We start from the raw sequence: 17,106 nt of genomic DNA on the forward strand, positions 1-17,106 counted from the left end.
ATAGTCGACCTTGCCAAGGACTTACGTCCTCAGAGGAGGTCAGTCTTGATAGACTACAGTTGGCCTATACCTAGCTTTCCTTGTGTCATTGTGTATAGCTTTATTGCATCGTTTCGTTGCGCAAGTATTGTTTGCTCTCGTGAATCTTTCACTACGTTTCTTCGCGCCGCTGCCGTGCTATTGCCCAGCAGCTCCTACAGCCTATTTGCCCCGCTAGATCCCGGAACGGCTGCCGGGAGGGCGGTGTCATTTTTCAACTTCTGGGTAGGGAAAGTGTCAAATCAAAACGTTGAATCTTCAAGTAGACTCTTAAAAGCATTTGGAATTTGGTGAACTAAACAGTCCTAGAAGTGCCGTATATCTAACAACTAGTGGATGTACCCAATATGCGTACTTAGGTACCGGCCATACGTGACGTTGCCCAGGGGCCAGCTCCACCTACGGCCATATGCGTCAGGTCTGTAGATAATGTTAGTATCTTGGTTTTTCACTTCTTTTTTCTTTCGCCAAAGTACTCAACATACCCTTTCCCTTCTTTTTCGTGATCAGAAGAATGCTTAACAAGCGACACTGTTCGGGCAGCAGACCCATGAAAGACCTCCACTTGGACCACCACCACAGAACTTTTGGCCGCTTGGGCAATTGTTCTGTCCAAGGGCACCTGTCAATTGTTAGGACGACCGAATGCCTAGACTAACTGCGGAAATGTGACAATGTATATATATATATATATATATATATATATATATATATATATATATACGAAGAGTGGACAGCTCTTACCGGGACTACCGTACTCCTGGCAGCCCGCAGGCAGTTGGGCATATACCCCAAGGCTGGGAATCAAAAGGGCAGTGAAGACACTGAGGATGAACTTGGGAGAGTACATGGTTGATGTGTGTAAGCCTGAGTAGCTTTGACTGTGATAAGAGGATATAGAAAAGGTTGTGGACGAGAGGGAGCTCGATTGGCTGCGGCTTTGAGCTGGAATATATAGTCCGAGGTGTATGGGTTATTCGTATGGGAGGTTGCGTCGTTATTTCTGGCAGCAACATGGCTGAATCGTGTGGTACGACGTACTGAATCAATGACTCGTATAAATGAAACCCGTCGACCAAAATCAGCACTCCGACACCGCGTAACCAGTCCGTCGAACCAAACTTTAACTTTTGCAGGGGCATAGGTTACCACAGTACTGGGACCTTTGGGAAGAGGCGGAATGTCAGTGATCGACACGCCCATCCTTTCCGCCTTTGTACTACTAGGCGTGCAAGAGAAATGCGAGATCAGGACCACCTGATACCCCCTACAAACCCCAGGCTCTTGGTCTTTGGGTTTCCCACAGGATTCAACGTAGAACCGACGTTGAGGATGACTTCAAAAAGGAGAAGGAAAAAGAAAGAAAAAAAAGCCGTGTCCTCAACGCAACTCCTACCGGCTCAAGCATATGGACAGGGCGCCTCATGCTACTTTACATATCAGCGCTCTTTGAACAAACCAAAGCCATCGTGGCCAAGCAAGTCGTAACCCTCAACGCCCGTAGTCGAACCTTACCGACTTGTTGCTTTCTCACAGGTGGAGCTGCCTCCGCATTTCCAACACCAATCCGTCACGCAGAAAACAAGCGGTGTCGTTGATTACACGCAGTAATTAACTACTATGGTATTAGGCCAAAGTTAACCCCCTCGTCAGGTAGATATGGCCGTGCTTTTTTTTTGATTATCTCGGCGACGATACTTTGAGGTTCTTGTGCACATCCACCATAATTCTGGCCAGTGAGAGTCTCGCGTACGTGGGTCATAAACTCCACACTACCTGTTAGGGAGTTTTACTTACACGTCACACCATAGTATATCCTACGTGGCCCCCTCTCCCCCAAGTTTGATACAAGTGGGACCAAATACGCTTTTATAGTGCGAGGCCTCATCGAGCATATGCGGTCTAGACTGTAACGCTCCGGTTAGACGTAGAGTGTTTCGCTTGGAATCCTTGGCCGATTGTGGGAATCAAACCTATGGTGTTTTGAGACTTCGGCTTCATTCCTGCTGTCAGACTATCAAGGTATGAAGCGGGCAAGCTGGGCTCATAACTGTCACGCGAAAACGAAGGCGTTGTTAACTACGGGCAGTAATCGACGCCTTATATTCCACGTCGCATGTGCTTCCTCTTGTCCAATGAACCCCCCCCCCCCCTGGTGCCATAATGAGCCCCTCTCGTTAGTGGTCGTCCCCATCCTCCTCGACACACGTCAGGCACATCCCCCCAGATCTTCCGCCAATGGGCCCTCCCGCCCGGGAACACTAGCTCTATACTACGTCTTTGCCGGCGGGCTGAGCTGGGCCGCTTGCAAGGGGGCCGTTTGTGCAAGTCGCAAAAAGTGGAGGCACGCCCGACTTGGTATGACTGCCCCCGCCGACAGGGCATGTGGATGGGCTCTCTAGTGTCGTTGGTCATGAGGGGTGGTGATGAATGGAATCCAGACCTGGAAGGTAAATGGCTGGATCGATGGGTGGATTCTTTTTTTACACGCAAGCCCATGGTGTGTAGTGACGTGATGAACAGAAACGATGGACTGTGCTGTTTGTTTGTTGAAGCCCGTTGCGATAGCCTTGCCTGAGTTCCGCGTCCAGTTGGTGATGATATTTGCTGGTACGGTTGGAAATGTCAGCAGGCCAAAACAAGCCACCGGCGGCGCGGCCATGGTCGTCATCTTCTTCGCTTTGAAGCCCACTCCGGTAGCTGTTCTGGGCCTACGATCCTGCAGTAGCTGGCGAAACTGGACCTTTGGGCAAGCTGTTCCTCTTTCCCTTGTTGATCTGTCTGCTGGTTGCGCTCCTGTGGGTGAGGCCATGTAGTACATGTTTTCTTTGCGTCAAGAATGCTCCTCCTCGTCTAATACCTCCCTTAGATTATCCAGACCAGGACCGCTGTGCAGTCTAGAATCGCCACCCTCCTACTTGTCATCTCCTTTGTAGTACTAAGCCTGCTGTCCAGCCAGCTCGTAAGTCGCCAAGGCTACTACACGCCCTTCACCATGCTCTCCTCCGTTTTAATGCCAGTAGGCGAAGGGCTTCTTTCCACGTTCAAGGTCAATATGGGCACCGGAGCTGGATTGGATTCTAGGACTTGGATTCGCAAACTAATGTGGATACGGGCGCAACGGCCCTGCGCAATACCGTGCCCGCAGCAGACCTGCCTACGGTGCTTATCAACTATGTTACAGTCAGTAATCCGACAGTAGGGTTTCCGCTAATAGTATAGCTAAGGTCAATACTCAGTTACAGTAACATAGGCTTACTAGCTTATTAATCACTTAGTAATTAGTCAGGTAGTTAATAGTTGTAAAGGTAGCTTACATAGCTCTTGTTAATAAATTACTAGAGTTAGATCCTAAAAGGTATTCAGAGAATGTATTATAAAGTTAATTACTAAAGAGCTATAGAAGTCTGTCCTTAAGTGCGTCTAAGTCTATCCTATATACAAGTCTATAATCCTGTTAGTGTGCTATAGAGCAATAGCTACCTATTAGTCCTTTATTGTGGAGCAACTTTGACTAGTTGGTCCTTTACCTGGAGCGCTTATTGCTTGTTAGTCCTTCTTATTATCACGTGACTTGTACTATAGTTCTTCCTTCTGGGGAGTCATCTGTATAATGATCCTGGTTGTCTTGGTGGTACAAAGGCTGTGTTGCCCACGCTTCCGCCTTGGTGGGGCTAACGTCGCCTGTAACTTGTTGGGTCATAACAAACTACAACGAGGCAATCAGATGGGTGTCTATTATCGGCGCTGGAATTCTTTACAATGGAATGGAAGAGCGTGAAGGGGCGACGAGAAGTCTAAAGTGACAAGCGAGGACGGGCAAGCTGGCGAGAAAAGAGGACAGTTTCGGCCTGGAAAGGACGTATCCAGGACAATTGAAACAAGGCATCTCGAGTATAAGAGAAAAAAAAAAGAGTTTTGCAGGAGAAAAAAAGACTTTGGCTAGTACTTTGAGTTCTCATTTCGCCCGAATCCGAGTTTAATATAGTATTTCAGTATACAAGATGATAATACTCCAAGGAAGTTTATATAAATAACATTTAGTTACTTTCAAGCCATAGCCTATAGGGTGCACTAGAACAGGTAGTAAGGGTAGTATATTCTTCTTCTTTCTTTATGCCAGATTGAGCCGACTTGTTGCGCAACCACGCACCACATGTGGAGCGCGTCGTGTGATTCGCGCGGATTTCGACGCACGGCCGTCCTTTGCATACCTGTTCTCCCCTCAAACCCAGGCCAGCGGTTCTCACACTCACATACCGGTACACATCTTGGCCCATCCGTGCGACCGGAGACTTTACCGATTCGAGGGCCATTTTGCTCCTACTGCTCAGATCTGCCAGCTCAAAAGACGTCGGACGATCGCGTTGTGAGAAGGCTTAAATAAAGTTCTGAGTCGAGGTCCCTTTTTTATTCCTCTTATATTTGCTGCTGTCGCCGTCACGTGTCTCAACCCTTCCACCCTTCTCGCCTATTCGGAAGGCACTGGGATATCGAGAGCCTTCCTCCCCCCCAAGTCTCATTTGAAGGGGATTAGAGGAGAAAGAGGCGCAAAGAAGGGGGGAAACGTTTGAGGTTAAAGAGATACGTGGCGAGGCTCTCGAGGAAAGGAAAGAGAAAAAGAAAAAGGATGTCGCGTTTCGTGTCGGCGGGTGCGATCGACGTCAAGACGGGCGAGGTCGTCGTCGCCGAGGAGGCGAAGAACGGAGACGGCACCGCCGCCGCCGCCGTCGAGGCGAAGAAGAAGGCAGAGTGGGAGATTGTGCAGAGGGAGCTCGAGGCCGAGAGGAAGCGGAGGGAAGAGGCGCGGGTCAAGAGCGTCGAGGGCGGGGAGAGGAGCCTGTACGATGTGTTGCAGGCGAACAAGGGTGAGTCGCGCCCCCTCTCTCTGTCACTTGTTCACTGTTCACTGTCCACTGTCCACTGTCCACTGTCACGCAATCTCACGCACACTGCTGTTCCCCATCCCTGCCTCTCCAAACAGTGGGCGTTTGTATTTTGAACGAGGGGGTTCCTGATTGTTTGTCTGTTGATTAGCACCAGACTGACACTGGCACTGGCACTGACACCGATACTGACATTGGGGGTGGGGAACCAACAGCCGCCAAGCAGGCCGCGTTCGAGGAGGCCAACAAGATCCGGAACCAGTTCCGCGCGCTCGACGACGACGAGATCGAGTTCCTGGACGAGGTGCGCGAGGCGAAGCGCGCCGAGGAGGAGCGGGTGCGGCGGGAGACGGAGGAAGGGCTCGCGGCGTTCCGGCGGGCACAGGGCCAGGGCCAGAAGAGGCCCGGTGACGGCGACGACGACAACGATGCATCCGAAGGAGGAGGGGGGGGAGCAGACGGGGGAGCCGCGGCGGCGGGGGGCGTGTCCGGGGCCCGGGACGACGGCGCGGGCAAAGCGGAGGAGGAGTGGGCTGTCGGGCCGAGGAAGCGGAGGAAGAGGGAGAAGGGGGGGTTCGGGGTGAAGAGGGTCGAGGAGAAGGATGCAGCGGAGAGGAAGACGTCGGTCGGGGAGAAGGCTGCTGCTGCTGCTGCTGCTGCTGCGGCGGCGGCGGTGGCGACGGCTGCCCAGGACGGTGGTGAGAAGAAGGAGGACGCCGCGAAGGCAAGCCCGCCCGCGCCGCCGGCGGCCAAGGCGAAGAAGCTGGGCCTCGTGGCGTACGGCTCGGACTCGGACGACGATTGACCGGGGGACGGACGGGGAAGAAACGAAGGGAGGAATTTGTGCGAAAGGTGACGGGGGGGGGGCCATTGCCAGACGACTAAAACGGGGAAGGGGGGGCTACGCATGCACGAAAAAACTCACGATTGATGTAGACGACGAAACGCTAGGTGGACGGGGGGAAAAAAGAAAAGAAAAGGAGAAAAGAGGAGAGTGTACGGTAATATTCGTCATATCGACGGGCGAGCCTTTTTTTTCTTTGCCCGGCAAAACCAAGTCTATAATGCCCTGCCCATCGCCATCCATGCACGCACGCGCCCCCGGTAACATGATCAAACTACAAGCTAGAATTACAATATGGGTTTGTCCCCCCCCCTGGCGGCCGGGGTATAGTTAGTCATACATCTATCTCTCGCTTCCTCACACACATCTCTCCTCCCGGGTCTCACTCGTCAATGTCGCCGACGTTGGGGCCCTTGGGCCGGCCGCCGCTGACGGCGTCCCGGGCCCAGCGGCCCAGCGACCGCAGGCTGCCCTTGATCCAGCCCTCGACCTCCTCCTCGGGCACGACGATCTGGCGCGCGCGCTCCTCGTCCTCCGGACGCATCTCGAAGCGGCGCATGCGCCCGGCGATGCGCGGGTCGACGACGACGGGGCTCGTCCAGACGCGCTCCTTGGCGCGCTCCGCCTCGTCGGCGGACTCGGGCGCCTCGGCGGCCTCCTTCCACACGCTCTTGACCCAGTTGGCCTGCTCGTGCTCGAGGGCGCGCTGCTGCTCTTCCTCGTCGCCGCGCCACTCGCGCGAGGTGGCGAAGCAGGCGGCGGCGACCTGGCGGCCGATGTCGTCGGCGAGGCGGCGGCGGGTGAGGAAGCGCTGCAGGCGGGTCAAGGTGCCGGCGAAGCCGAGGAGGTGCGGGAAGGGGATGGCGTCCGACGGGGAGAACTCGTCGGGAATGTGCGGGGGCAGGTGGGAGGCCGCGTAGTCGAGGGGGGTGTTGTGGGGGACCGGCTGGGGCGGGCGGTCGGGCTTCTTTTCTTCCTCCTTGGGGGGTTCGTCGTCCTTTTTTTCTCCTTCAGTGCTGCCGGCGAGGGCGTCATCGCCTTCGGCGGTCTGCGAAGAAGAGGTGGTTGGGACGGCGGCCTCGGGCTTGGGCGGCGGGTCGAGGGGGCCGAGCCAGCCCTCGTGCAGGCCGCGGACGTACTCTTTCCAGGTGTGGCGACCGATGACGATATCGCCGGCGGGACCGTCGTACTCGGGGACGCCGTTCTTCCGGCGCACGGCGTCGCGGAGGTTCTCCTCGGTGGGCAGCAGCTCTTGGTCGGGCCGCTCGTCGCGGGAGCGGCGGCGGCGGATCTTCTCGGCGACGGCGGCGCGGACGTCGCCCTGCTGGCGGCCCTGGACGAAGTCCCAGTCGAGGCCGGAGGCGGCCAGGATGGGCTTGACGTACTCGAGAAAGTGGTCCTGGGCGACGCGCAGGCCGTCGCCAGGGGGCGCCTCGAGGAGGATGGTGAGCTTGCGCGGCATCTGGGAGGGGCTGCCGACGGGCTCCCGGGCAAGGGGCGCGACGGCGCGGGCCCAGCGGGCGGTGGCACGGTTCTTCTCGCGCTTGTCGTAGATGATGGCGGCGGAGAAGGCGCCCGTCAGGGAGAGGAAGATCATCCAGTTGCGCGAGGGGAGGCGCTTCGGGGGCCCGCGGAGGCCCATCATCTGCCATACGGGGTTCGGTTTCGCGGCTTTGTAGCCCTCAGCGGCCGAGGCGGTGGCGGTCGTGTTCGTGGTCGTGGCCGTGGCAGACGTTGAGGGGGTCGGGTTCGAGGTTGCGACCGCCTGAAGAGAGAGAGAGAGAGATTCCCATGTTAGTCTCCTATGAAAGGGTGACAAAAAGAGACTATGCGATAGGATCATGGCTTTTGCTCACCTCGGGCGGCGTAGGTTTGGAGTCCGCCATGGTTCAGAGTATGGGCCGGGCGGAAAAGGTATTGGATGTTACAGAGATTCGGCAAACGACAATGGGGGCATCACAGAAAAGGATGCGGTCGAAGAAGCCGGCGGCTCGCAATGCCTCGTATCGTGTACCTTGAATCCGGGGCCGGGAATGAGGTTAATGGAAATTTTACCGCTTGGTCGCGATAAGAGCTTCGCAGAGTTATCGCACCTAGTCGTCCCAAAAGGGCATGGCGCGGGCTATCATCCGACCGCTTTCCCTATACGGCAAGGATCCGTGCACAGCATTACTCTACCGGTATTGTAGCAGCAGCAGCGGCGGCGGCGACAGCTTGATCATGATTCAACATGCGGTTTGCCGTGTTATGGTTTTGTTTTCTGGCTCAAGTGGGACGGACGCGTGGGGAAACTCCGGCCGCGACAAGTTCGTGACGAGGGCCTGGGGAGGCTTGGAGCGACGTGATGCTGCTCCCTCTTCATTACCTCCTCTACTTCCCGAGAATCTCCAGGGCATTTGAAACACCAACTAATCCTGTCCACTGTGTGTGTGTGTGTGTGTGTGTGTGTGTGTGTGTGTGTGTGTGTGTGGAAGGACGAACTCTCGGCCGCGATTCACGCGGGATGCCCCCGGCCCTGCGGCCTGGCGATCTCCAGAATTGACGGCAGACCTGAGCGCATTACGGTCTCCTTGGCAGAAGGACAAGAATAGGTTGTCATGGCAGGCAATTGCATTACATGGCGTTTGCCTGTCCTGTGTTGTCATTGGGCGGCGATGGCAGCGAGCAAGCAAGCATGGAACGGTGAATGAATGGATCGCTGGGCAAGAAGTCTGACACAGGCAAAGGCACGGGACGTCATTCAAGCCTCGTCTCGTAAGCTATGTTATGCCTGCTGGAAAGCATTGGTGTGTCCGATAGCTCACCGATGGGCGAATAGGTGCGGACGGGCGTAGGCGTACGTAATGGAGATTCTGATTCTGTGTCAAGAGTCGGTGAGGAATGGCCCTTCCGTCGAGTGTGTGCATGGACGCCGGGTTAAGCGAGATCCGATCCCCGGCTCTCAAGGCTCACACCGAGGAAGGCATCTGTCGCTCTTGCTTCCCTCTTTCTTGCCCGAGTAAGGCATGTACAAACACACCGAGTTTACTTACATGAGATACCTACACCACTTCGTACTTGCCTTAGTAACAACACTCTGTACCGGTATTGTATGCTGGTAGGGGAGCTGCCGATGCTTAGCTTAGCATACCGGTAGTCGTCCTGCCCCCCTCCTTCCTCGTTATTAACCTACCGCCCCGCACTTTTCATGGGTCCGAGCGGGCAGCAGCAGCGGTGACAGAGATGCAGGAAGGAAAGGAAAAACATATCTGTATACGGATATTATACTCCGTATATATCCATATATTCATACATATACATACACACCTATATGGCCAAAAGAAAAGACCCGAGGCAGGCAGAGAGGCGCGTTGAAGAATCTTCATGCTTGCTTAGCAGCCATATCATGCCCGTGACCCATGGACCGAGGAGAAAGAGAAAAAAAAAAAACGATGGAAAGAAATAAACGCGACACCTCGGCTGCACACTCAGCGGTCGACAAACCTTGTTTTTATTTTTTTTATTCTGTTATCTCGTAGGGCGAAAAGTCGAGATGCAGCGTGCAGGACGGTGCCAGTGGATGCGACTCGGTCGGCCACTCGACCCACTCTATAGACGAAGGAGCCAATCAAAGATCATCCTCTTGCTTGAATCTCAGGGGTCGCTGGGGTCCGACGAGGGGAAGCCCCTCCAGGGCCACCCAGATCCACGTTTCTGCTTCAGCGTCTCCTGAGCCAGGCCCAGTCAGTCCTGTGTAGGTACGGTGTACGGTGTATGTAGGTACACGTATCTTGCAAAAGCACCTCTGGCGGCTTCGACTCGAAGAGAGCAGGAACAGGAGGGAGCCTCCTCGTTCAAAAGCAGGCAAGTATATTCCATGTACTTACCCATCTCTGATGTATAGCTACTGCCTACCTACCTACCTACTAACTCACTGAGCTGACAGACTGGATGACACCGAACCCAATTGCGTTCCAAATGCTCAACAGATGTACACCGGTACTTGTATGTACTTGTGCCGTGGGACCACCCTCCGCCCCTTGTCAGCATCGCCTTCCCCTATTCTCATGTACTTGTACACGGTACTATGTACGCATCCTACCTACCTACCTAAGGTATGTATCCTGTCTTATTCCCTTCCCCGCCAAGTCACAGAGTCGAATCCTCCCACCCCTCAACCGCCTCCTCTTCCGTTGTCGTCAACGGCGACTCTCTTTGTCGTCACTCGTCAGTCTCAGACTACCACAAGCCGGTCTCGTGACCTCGACTTCTCCCCCCTCTCTCCTTGGTCAAGCCACGAAGGTGCCTCTCATCCCGCCGCCTCAGGTCCCGATTCCTCCCCGACTGTGACAGAACCGACAACGAGCTAGCAGCGAGCGACCTTGACGCCCAGCTTCGTCCCGTCTCCTTTTCCTCCCACCGTTGGCACCCGGAACATCAATCAGCCCCCTTAGGGCCTTGCCTTGGAGCCGCCCCCTCTCCGCCACCTGTACGCCTTATCGACGGCTCCCCCCCCCCCCTTTCGTTGGGTTGGGAAAATAACCACCTCCCACCAAACCTTTTACCGCCCATCTCACCCATTGACACCAAAAGGTACGAATCCTCATCTACGACTTCCCCTACACCGTTGTTGTCGTTGTCCTTACACTGCGTAGCCCTCCCTCTGTCTCTCTTCATCTCAACCGGGGCACACACGTACTGACTCCTCCTCTTCAAGTCTCATTGGGTTGTGAGCATCTCTCATTTACTCCACCGTCCACCGCAATCTATTCTTCCCTCGACAACCGCACCGGGGGACGCCCCGAATTCATCCAGCCACCCGCCTTGACCCTGCCTGCCTGCGCACTGCGGCTGCACCCTTCCCTCCTCCGTTGCCGCCTCCCCCCCCCCGCCGCCGCCGTGCGGAAGCAATAGCAGCAAGCAATAGCGGCCATAGTAGCACTCGATCTGCTACCTCACTTCCATCTCCGGCTTGGCCAAAGCACGTCGTCCGCTGTCACCTAAAATTGTCATATTGCTGCTGGTCGCCCGCACAGTCCTCGCAATCCCCTCCCCCCCCCCCCCTCCCCTACCCGCACACGCCGTGACCCTCCCCCGAGTCAAGACGAAACCTTCGCAATGGACGGCAATAATAATCGCCTCTACCTCAACATCGGGAACAACGACCGCTTGGCTTCTGGCAACGACCGACAGTATCCAACCACCCCCTCCACCTTTCCTCAGCCCGTTTTCCCTCATCAGGGTCAGCAGCATCACCAGCAGGCCGGCATGCAGCAACAGCAGCAGCAACAGCAGCAGCCGTACGCCGCTGGGTACGCCTCCTCTGGCTACTTCAACCCCAACCAACAGCAGGGCCAATACCCTCCCCAGGGCCATGGAGACTATAACAATGCCGCCTACCAGCCTCGTTCCAACACGCCCGGCACCAACGACCCCAACGTCGGCCTCGCTCACCAATTCTCCCACCAGAACCTAGGCGGCGCTGCCCGCGCATCACCATACGGCTCCCGCGGCCCCTCCCCCGCTCAGCGACCTCGCACCGCCGGCACTTCAGGACAGCCGTCCTCGGGCTACGGTCACTATGCGACGCCCCCGATGCCCAACCAGTCGGCCCCCGCTGATATCTTTGGCCCGCCCCCCGAGCGCCTCTACGAGAAGTACGGCCCCAACGCCAATAACAACCAGAAGAAATGTACCCAATTGGCCTCCGACTTCTTCAAGGACAGCGTCAAGCGCGCGAGAGAGCGCAACCAGAGGTAAGCGACGACGACGTCAACGGCGGCGGATGTGCAACTTTACTGACCGTGCCCGCACCGCAGACAAAGCGAGATGGAGGTCAAACTCTCCGAGTCCGGCCAGAGCCAGCAGAGACGCGAGCAGATCTGGTCCACGGCCGGCCGCAAGGAGGGTCAGTACCTGCGATTCCTGCGAACCAAGGACAAGCCCGAGAACTACAACACCATCAAGATCATCGGCAAGGGTGCTTTCGGCGAGGTCAAGCTGGTGCAGAAGAAGAACGACGGCAAGGTCTACGCCATGAAGTCCCTGATCAAGACCGAGATGTTCAAGAAGGACCAGCTAGCCCACGTCCGTTCCGAGAGAGATATCCTGGCCGAGTCCGACAGTCCCTGGGTCGTCAAGCTCTACACCACTTTCCAGGACTCGTACTTCCTCTACATGTTGATGGAGTTCCTGCCCGGAGGTGACTTGATGACCATGCTTATCAAGTACGAAATCTTCTCCGAGGACATTACGCGGTTTTATATTGCCGAAATCGTCCTTGCCATTGAGGCCGTCCACAAGCTGGGCTTCATCCATCGGTAAGTCCTCCCCTCCCAATGTCTACACAGGCATGACCTTCTGGAAGCTGACACGTCTTTCTTCAGCGACATCAAACCCGACAACATCCTGCTGGACCGCGGAGGTCACGTCAAGCTGACCGATTTCGGCCTGTCGACTGGTTTCAACCGTCTACACGACAACAACTACTACCAACAACTGCTGCAGGGTCGGTCGAACAAGCCGCGCGACCGTAACTCCGTCGCCATTGACCAGATCAACCTCACTGTCAGCAACCGATCCCAGATCAACGATTGGCGTCGGTCGAGGAGACTGATGGCGTACTCAACCGTCGGAACGCCCGACTACATTGCCCCCGAGATCTTTACGGGGCACGGCTACACGTTCGACTGCGATTGGTGGTCACTGGGCACCATCATGTTCGAGTGCTTGGTCGGATGGCCTCCTTTCTGTGCCGAGGACAGCCACGACACGTACCGCAAGATTGTCAACTGGAGACAGACGTTGTACTTCCCCGACGACATCCAGCTCGGTGTGGAGGCCGAGAACCTCATCCGAAGGTAAGTTTAGACGCCTCCCCTTTGTTGTTTCGCTCCTCGACTGACATGCGGCGCAGCTTGATCTGCAACACAGAGAACCGTCTGGGCCGCGGCGGCGCGCACGAAATCAAACAGCACTCGTTCTTTAGGGGAGTCGAGTTTGACAGCCTGCGTCGCATCAGGGCACCCTTCGAGCCTCGCCTCACTTCGGCCATCGATACCACCTACTTCCCCACCGACGAGATTGACCAGACCGATAACGCCACCATCCTCAAGGCGCAAGCCGTCCAGCAAGCCCGCTCGGGTGTGCCTGCAGTGGTCGAGGAGTCTCCCGAGATGAGTCTGCCCTTTATTGGCTACACGTTCAAGCGTTTCGACAACAACTTCCGATAAGCGTCACATCCAGATCACTCTGGTAGTTAACTTGGCGTCATTGGCTCCTCGCATCGAAGGGCCGCCTGTTTCGTCGAGCAAAACGAAGGGGGAGGGAGGTACAGAAGAGCACAAGGCAATGTCTTGCTGGTTACTGCATTTTTTGCTTAACGGCCGGTCCAAACACGCCAGATTCTTGTTACCAAGACTTGCATTTACCATTGTTTTTTTTTTTAACTCGACTTTCAATTACTGCATAAAGGGCGTTGACACGCATCAAGATACAAAAATCGCACACATCATGTAGATGGAAGCGGCGGGTTTGGGTGTCTCTGGAGCCTTTCATCGAGACGGGCTGCGGATGCCTGGAGCATACATCCTCACGAGAAGCACGAGTAGGAGGCGAAACCAGACAGGGGGGAGGCCGTGGACAGGCGAAGTGGGCGTCGGATCTAGATCTAGTGGAAATACCAGATCTAGAAAACAAGTCATGGATGCCGTTGTGAAATTCAGGAGACACTAGGACGGCTGGCAACAACAGTAGGGTGTGGAGATGGATGCAATCGAGAGAAATGCAATTGAGAACAAGACGAACCCATGATTGTCGCTGTCTGTCTGGTATTGTGATTCTTATGTGTGCAACTTTTTCTCGAACTTGAATGTTAGCCCGTCTGTATCCCATGAGGATTTGATAAGCAGAAGGCACATCCTTACATTTTGCCTTGACCTGCGCCGTACGCCGTAATATCTTGTCGGGGGTGCTTTTCTGCCGTGTCTGCGAGAGGATATTCCACCGAACAGCTCACATGCCTGCGAGCCCAGATGATCGCTGGGATCTGGTCGGGGGGCATCTTTGGATGCCAAGAACGCCAAGCTAATCTCCGCCGGGCTCCCGCACATCAGACATTTGCCTTTGCAATGCGCCAGCACGCATGCTGAATGATTATACACATGCCCACCGCGACCATCCGAAATAAAAAGAAGAAAGCCGTTACTCCGTCCCCCCCCCCCTGCCACCCTTTCTCCCTCTTGTAAACGCGAGCGCACCTCACCTCCTCGTACCCGGAGCGGCGACGTAACGCTCCTCGCGCTCGGACATGAACATGACCTGGAGCCAGTACTCCTTGGCGTCGGGGTCCCAGTAGCTGAACTGCTTGCCCTCGCGCTTGTCGAGCTCGCGGGCGGGGATCTTGAAGCCGCAGGTCTCGTAGGGCTCGGCGGCGACGAGGAGGTACTGGAAGTTCTTGTCGGGCTCCTCGACGCGCTGGGTGAAGGCGTTCATGACCTGCCACTTGGGCTCGACGTCGGGGGCGACGTCGGGGTACTGGAGCTGGAAGAGGAGGCCCTGCTGGCGGGTGACGGGGTCGCGGACCTTGGTGATCTTGTAGCCGGGGCGGCCGATCTTGATGAGGTTGCGGCGCTGGGCATTGGGGCCGAAGCCGGCGCCGACGACGCCGACGGGCAGGCCGGTGGCCGGGTCGATGTTCTGGCCCCTGCCCTCCTTCTGCTCGCGGGCGGCGCGGCGGGCGAGGTTGGTCTGGTGCTTCTTGCCCTGGGTGTGGGCGAGGTAGGAGCCGTCGTTCTGGTGGACGGTGAGGCAGAGGCGGCACTCGAAGGAGCCGACGTGGTTCTTGAAGAAGTAGGGGTCCTTGTCGAGGTCGATGGTCTCGAGGGCGAGCTTACGCAGGCGCTCGCGGCGGTCGGCGTTGGTCGCCGAGTAGGAGGCGACGCCGCCGCCGCCGAACTTGGAGCCGGCGCGGTTCTGGTAGTCCATGCTGGGTTGCGTGTGGTTGGGTCGCTTTCGACTTTTTCCTTTTTCTTTGGTTTCGTCTATTTAATCTAGCAAGCCAATCGCTTAGAGGTGGTGTGTTTGTGTGTGTGTGTATGTGTTGAAGAGGCGGAGGATTGGTCTGAGATTCTCCTATGTGGTGGTTTGGTGTGGAAAATGCGATGGAAGCTCTGGGAGTTGTTCACGCGCGCGCGCGTGATGCACAGCGCCTGTGGTTTGTTCACCTCGGTGAAGGGACCGACTTTATCCCCGGAGGCAAAAATGTTCCGGGCAGGGTGTGGGGCCGTGCACGACCCACCGTCCCCACCACCTGTCGGTGAAGCTCGGTCAGACCCTGGTTTGTTCACAACTTCACACACACGCAAACACACACACACTCCTCAACTCAAACAACAAACAACAAACAACGGCTGCGCACGCGTGCTCCTGACCATACTGAGAGCCTCAATTCCTCCAACTCTCCACTATTCAATCAATCGAGGTCTTGGCAGTAGCAGCAAACAGCAAGCGGGGGCGTGGCGCAATGGTAGCGCTTCTGATTCCAGTCCAGAAGGCTGTCCGTTCGAGTCGGGCCGTCCTCATCTTTTTGCCGCTTTTCGAGGTCTGACGGCTTTTTATTACTGTTGATTTAGTCGTCACTAGGACGTTTGACTTTCCCAAGAAAGTCGACAACGCGAGTTCAATATATATGTACACTTAAAGCAGCAATCTTCCTATTGCAATGTTGACCATCGCGGATAAATATCAGAGTTATTAGGTTAACCCTAATAACTCATCGCTAGCAAATCCTTGGATATTTAGCCATAGATTCTCTAAGGATTTATAGGCAATAAGTTAGCTATTTAACTAACTAACCTATAATAATTATCCTTCTTTTCTTTATATATAATAAAGAACTATAGTTACCTCTATTATTTATTAATTACTACTAATATATATAGTTAACTATATTAACTTATCTCTTAGTATTACTAACACTAATTAGTAGTTAACTTTATTATTAACTATAAAGGTTAACTTTACTATTTAAACTATAGATTAGTAAGGTCTATAAGAAGAGGTAATTATTACTAGTTAATTATTTATACACCTAGAGTAAGTAAGTACTAAAAAATACCTCTATAAATACCTTTACTATAATAGTTTATACTAATTACTTATTATAATAAGTTAATTAATAGATCTATAACTAGTCCTTTTAACTAGTAGAAACCTTATTAATTTATGTCTATTATATAAGCTTTATTACCTTTAGAGAAGTACTTTTAACTATAAAAAACCTTTTACTTTATATACCTATAGCTAACTAGTAATTATTTACTATACCTTATTTATTATAAGCTTTTTAGCTTACTAACTTCTTTTTTTATATATATACTTCTTTTACTAACTAATAGTATTAATAAGTTACTAATATAATAGCCTATTATTTTTTCTTTTTTTACTAACTAATAGTGTTAATAAGTAGCTAATATAATAGCCTATTGTTTTTTCTTAAGTTATTTACTTATAAAAGTATATTTTTCTTTAACTATTTATACTACTAGTAGTAATTCCTCTAATAAATATATATACTTTCTAGTCTACTAGAAGAAACGCCTATATTTAAGAGGTTATTAGGCTAATAGAGGGCAATAGTAAATAACACTATACCTATAAGCAGAAGACCTAAGCTAAGATAAGTAAATATAATAAGCTTATAAGTAAGTAAGGCTTATAGGTTACTATACCTTTACTTATAAGGTAATAAAAAGAAGTTTATAGTAAGTATAATATACTACTTAATATAAGGCAGTAAGTAGTAGTAATTAATAATATATTTACTATACTTACTAACCTTATATAGTATATTCTCCTATAGTAATAAGGAAAAGACTATATTAAGAAGTTACTAACTAACCTTATAAGTAAGTAATAAGCTTTTATACTTAACACTATTACTATATTTTATATTAGTAGTTATAAGTATTATAACTATATTAGTAGTAAATTACTTTACTACACCTATAAGGATTTTAGTAAATAGTCTATAAATAACTTTAAGGTAATTAACTAGAAGGTCCTAATAAGCCTATATAACTTTATTATTAATTATAGTATATAGGTTAACTATAGTAAACACTTATTAATTACTTAATATATATTTAATACCTTTTAATAAAAGAAAGGCACCTACTAGACTAATAAGATAATTACTATTATTAAAAGATTATTATACAACTTTAAATTATATTTTAAAGACCTTAACTTTATTAAGAATATCTAAGGTTATAATATAATCTTATATAGTAAAAAACTAGCTAAAGCCTACTTATTACTAGTAGTTACTTATTAGACCTCCTATAATAACTTAACCTT

At 52.6% G+C, this 17,106-nt stretch overlaps 7 protein-coding genes and 1 non-coding gene across 8 annotated transcripts; 3 read left to right on the forward strand and 5 right to left on the reverse strand.

Moving 5' to 3' along the window:
• Window positions 1–4,669: 4,669 nt before the first annotated feature.
• LY79DRAFT_593291 (N-terminal domain of NEFA-interacting nuclear protein NIP30-domain-containing protein) lies at window positions 4,670–5,730 on the forward strand (the record flags this gene model as incomplete). The annotated part of the gene is made up of 2 exons (XM_060561537.1): window positions 4,670–4,907; window positions 5,141–5,730. 2 exons carry the CDS (start codon window positions 4,670–4,672, stop codon window positions 5,728–5,730), a joined length of 828 nt encoding a protein of 275 aa, XP_060410006.1.
• An 88-nt stretch (window positions 5,731–5,818) lies between these two features.
• On the reverse strand, window positions 5,819–7,832 carry LY79DRAFT_614828 (inner membrane protein import complex subunit Tim54-domain-containing protein). The gene is made up of 2 exons (XM_060561983.1): window positions 7,626–7,832; window positions 5,819–7,534 (listed from the first exon to the last, which is right to left on the reverse strand). Exons 1-2 carry the CDS (start codon window positions 7,653–7,655, stop codon window positions 6,152–6,154), a joined length of 1,413 nt encoding a protein of 470 aa, XP_060410007.1. The 5' UTR covers window positions 7,656–7,832; the 3' UTR covers window positions 5,819–6,151.
• Window positions 7,833–8,796: 964 nt separating this feature from the next.
• Window positions 8,797–9,149, reverse strand: LY79DRAFT_566032 (uncharacterized protein). Its single transcript, XM_060558779.1, has one exon. The coding sequence runs from the start codon at window positions 9,132–9,134 to the stop codon at window positions 8,955–8,957; it is 180 nt and encodes a 59-aa protein (XP_060410008.1). The 5' UTR covers window positions 9,135–9,149; the 3' UTR covers window positions 8,797–8,954.
• A 1,003-nt stretch (window positions 9,150–10,152) lies between these two features.
• On the reverse strand, window positions 10,153–10,562 carry LY79DRAFT_367444 (uncharacterized protein). Its single transcript, XM_060552803.1, has one exon. It carries the CDS (start codon window positions 10,423–10,425, stop codon window positions 10,186–10,188), a length of 240 nt encoding a protein of 79 aa, XP_060410009.1. The 5' UTR covers window positions 10,426–10,562; the 3' UTR covers window positions 10,153–10,185.
• A 304-nt stretch (window positions 10,563–10,866) lies between these two features.
• LY79DRAFT_523870 (kinase-like domain-containing protein) lies at window positions 10,867–12,980 on the forward strand (the record flags this gene model as incomplete). The annotated part of the gene is made up of 4 exons (XM_060555578.1): window positions 10,867–11,504; window positions 11,568–12,068; window positions 12,135–12,608; window positions 12,665–12,980. 4 exons carry the CDS (start codon window positions 10,867–10,869, stop codon window positions 12,978–12,980), a joined length of 1,929 nt encoding a protein of 642 aa, XP_060410010.1.
• An 89-nt stretch (window positions 12,981–13,069) lies between these two features.
• LY79DRAFT_367432 (uncharacterized protein) lies at window positions 13,070–13,974 on the reverse strand. The gene has a single exon (XM_060552802.1). The coding sequence runs from the start codon at window positions 13,639–13,641 to the stop codon at window positions 13,159–13,161; it is 483 nt and encodes a 160-aa protein (XP_060410011.1). The 5' UTR covers window positions 13,642–13,974; the 3' UTR covers window positions 13,070–13,158.
• On the reverse strand, window positions 13,553–14,946 carry LY79DRAFT_566039 (splicing factor 3A subunit 2). The gene is made up of 2 exons (XM_060558780.1): window positions 13,674–14,946; window positions 13,553–13,607 (listed from the first exon to the last, which is right to left on the reverse strand). The coding sequence occupies exon 1, from the start codon at window positions 14,731–14,733 to the stop codon at window positions 14,008–14,010; it is 726 nt and encodes a 241-aa protein (XP_060410012.1). The 5' UTR covers window positions 14,734–14,946; the 3' UTR covers window positions 13,553–13,607; window positions 13,674–14,007.
• A 311-nt stretch (window positions 14,947–15,257) lies between these two features.
• On the forward strand, window positions 15,258–15,329 carry LY79DRAFT_t226. Its single transcript has one exon. It is a non-coding gene; the product is annotated as a tRNA-Trp (tRNA).
• The last annotated feature ends 1,777 nt before the right edge of the window (window positions 15,330–17,106 follow it).

Source organism: Colletotrichum navitas, assembly GCF_030913465.1.
Source record: "Colletotrichum navitas strain CBS 125086 chromosome Unknown LY79scaffold_75, whole genome shotgun sequence".
Lineage (NCBI taxonomy): Eukaryota > Fungi > Ascomycota > Sordariomycetes > Glomerellales > Glomerellaceae > Colletotrichum > Colletotrichum navitas.

Excerpts from the sequence above, each read along its gene's own strand:
- LY79DRAFT_614828 (XM_060561983.1), bottom strand. The coding sequence starts at position 7,655 with ATGGCGGACTCCAAACCTACGCCGCCCGAG. Across the intron at positions 7,535-7,625 it reads CCAAACCTACGCCGCCCGAG|GCGGTCGCAACCTCGAACCC; the intron begins GTGAGCAAAAGC and ends CTCTCTCTTCAG.
- LY79DRAFT_566032 (XM_060558779.1), bottom strand. The coding sequence starts at position 9,134 with ATGAAGATTCTTCAACGCGCCTCTCTGCCTGCCTCGGGTCTTTTCTTT.
- LY79DRAFT_367444 (XM_060552803.1), bottom strand. The coding sequence starts at position 10,425 with ATGAAGAGAGACAGAGGGAGGGCTACGCAGTGTAAGGACAACGACAAC.
- LY79DRAFT_367432 (XM_060552802.1), bottom strand. The coding sequence starts at position 13,641 with ATGGGATACAGACGGGCTAACATTCAAGTTCGAGAAAAAGTTGCACAC.
- LY79DRAFT_566039 (XM_060558780.1), bottom strand. The coding sequence starts at position 14,733 with ATGGACTACCAGAACCGCGCCGGCTCCAAGTTCGGCGGCGGCGGCGTC.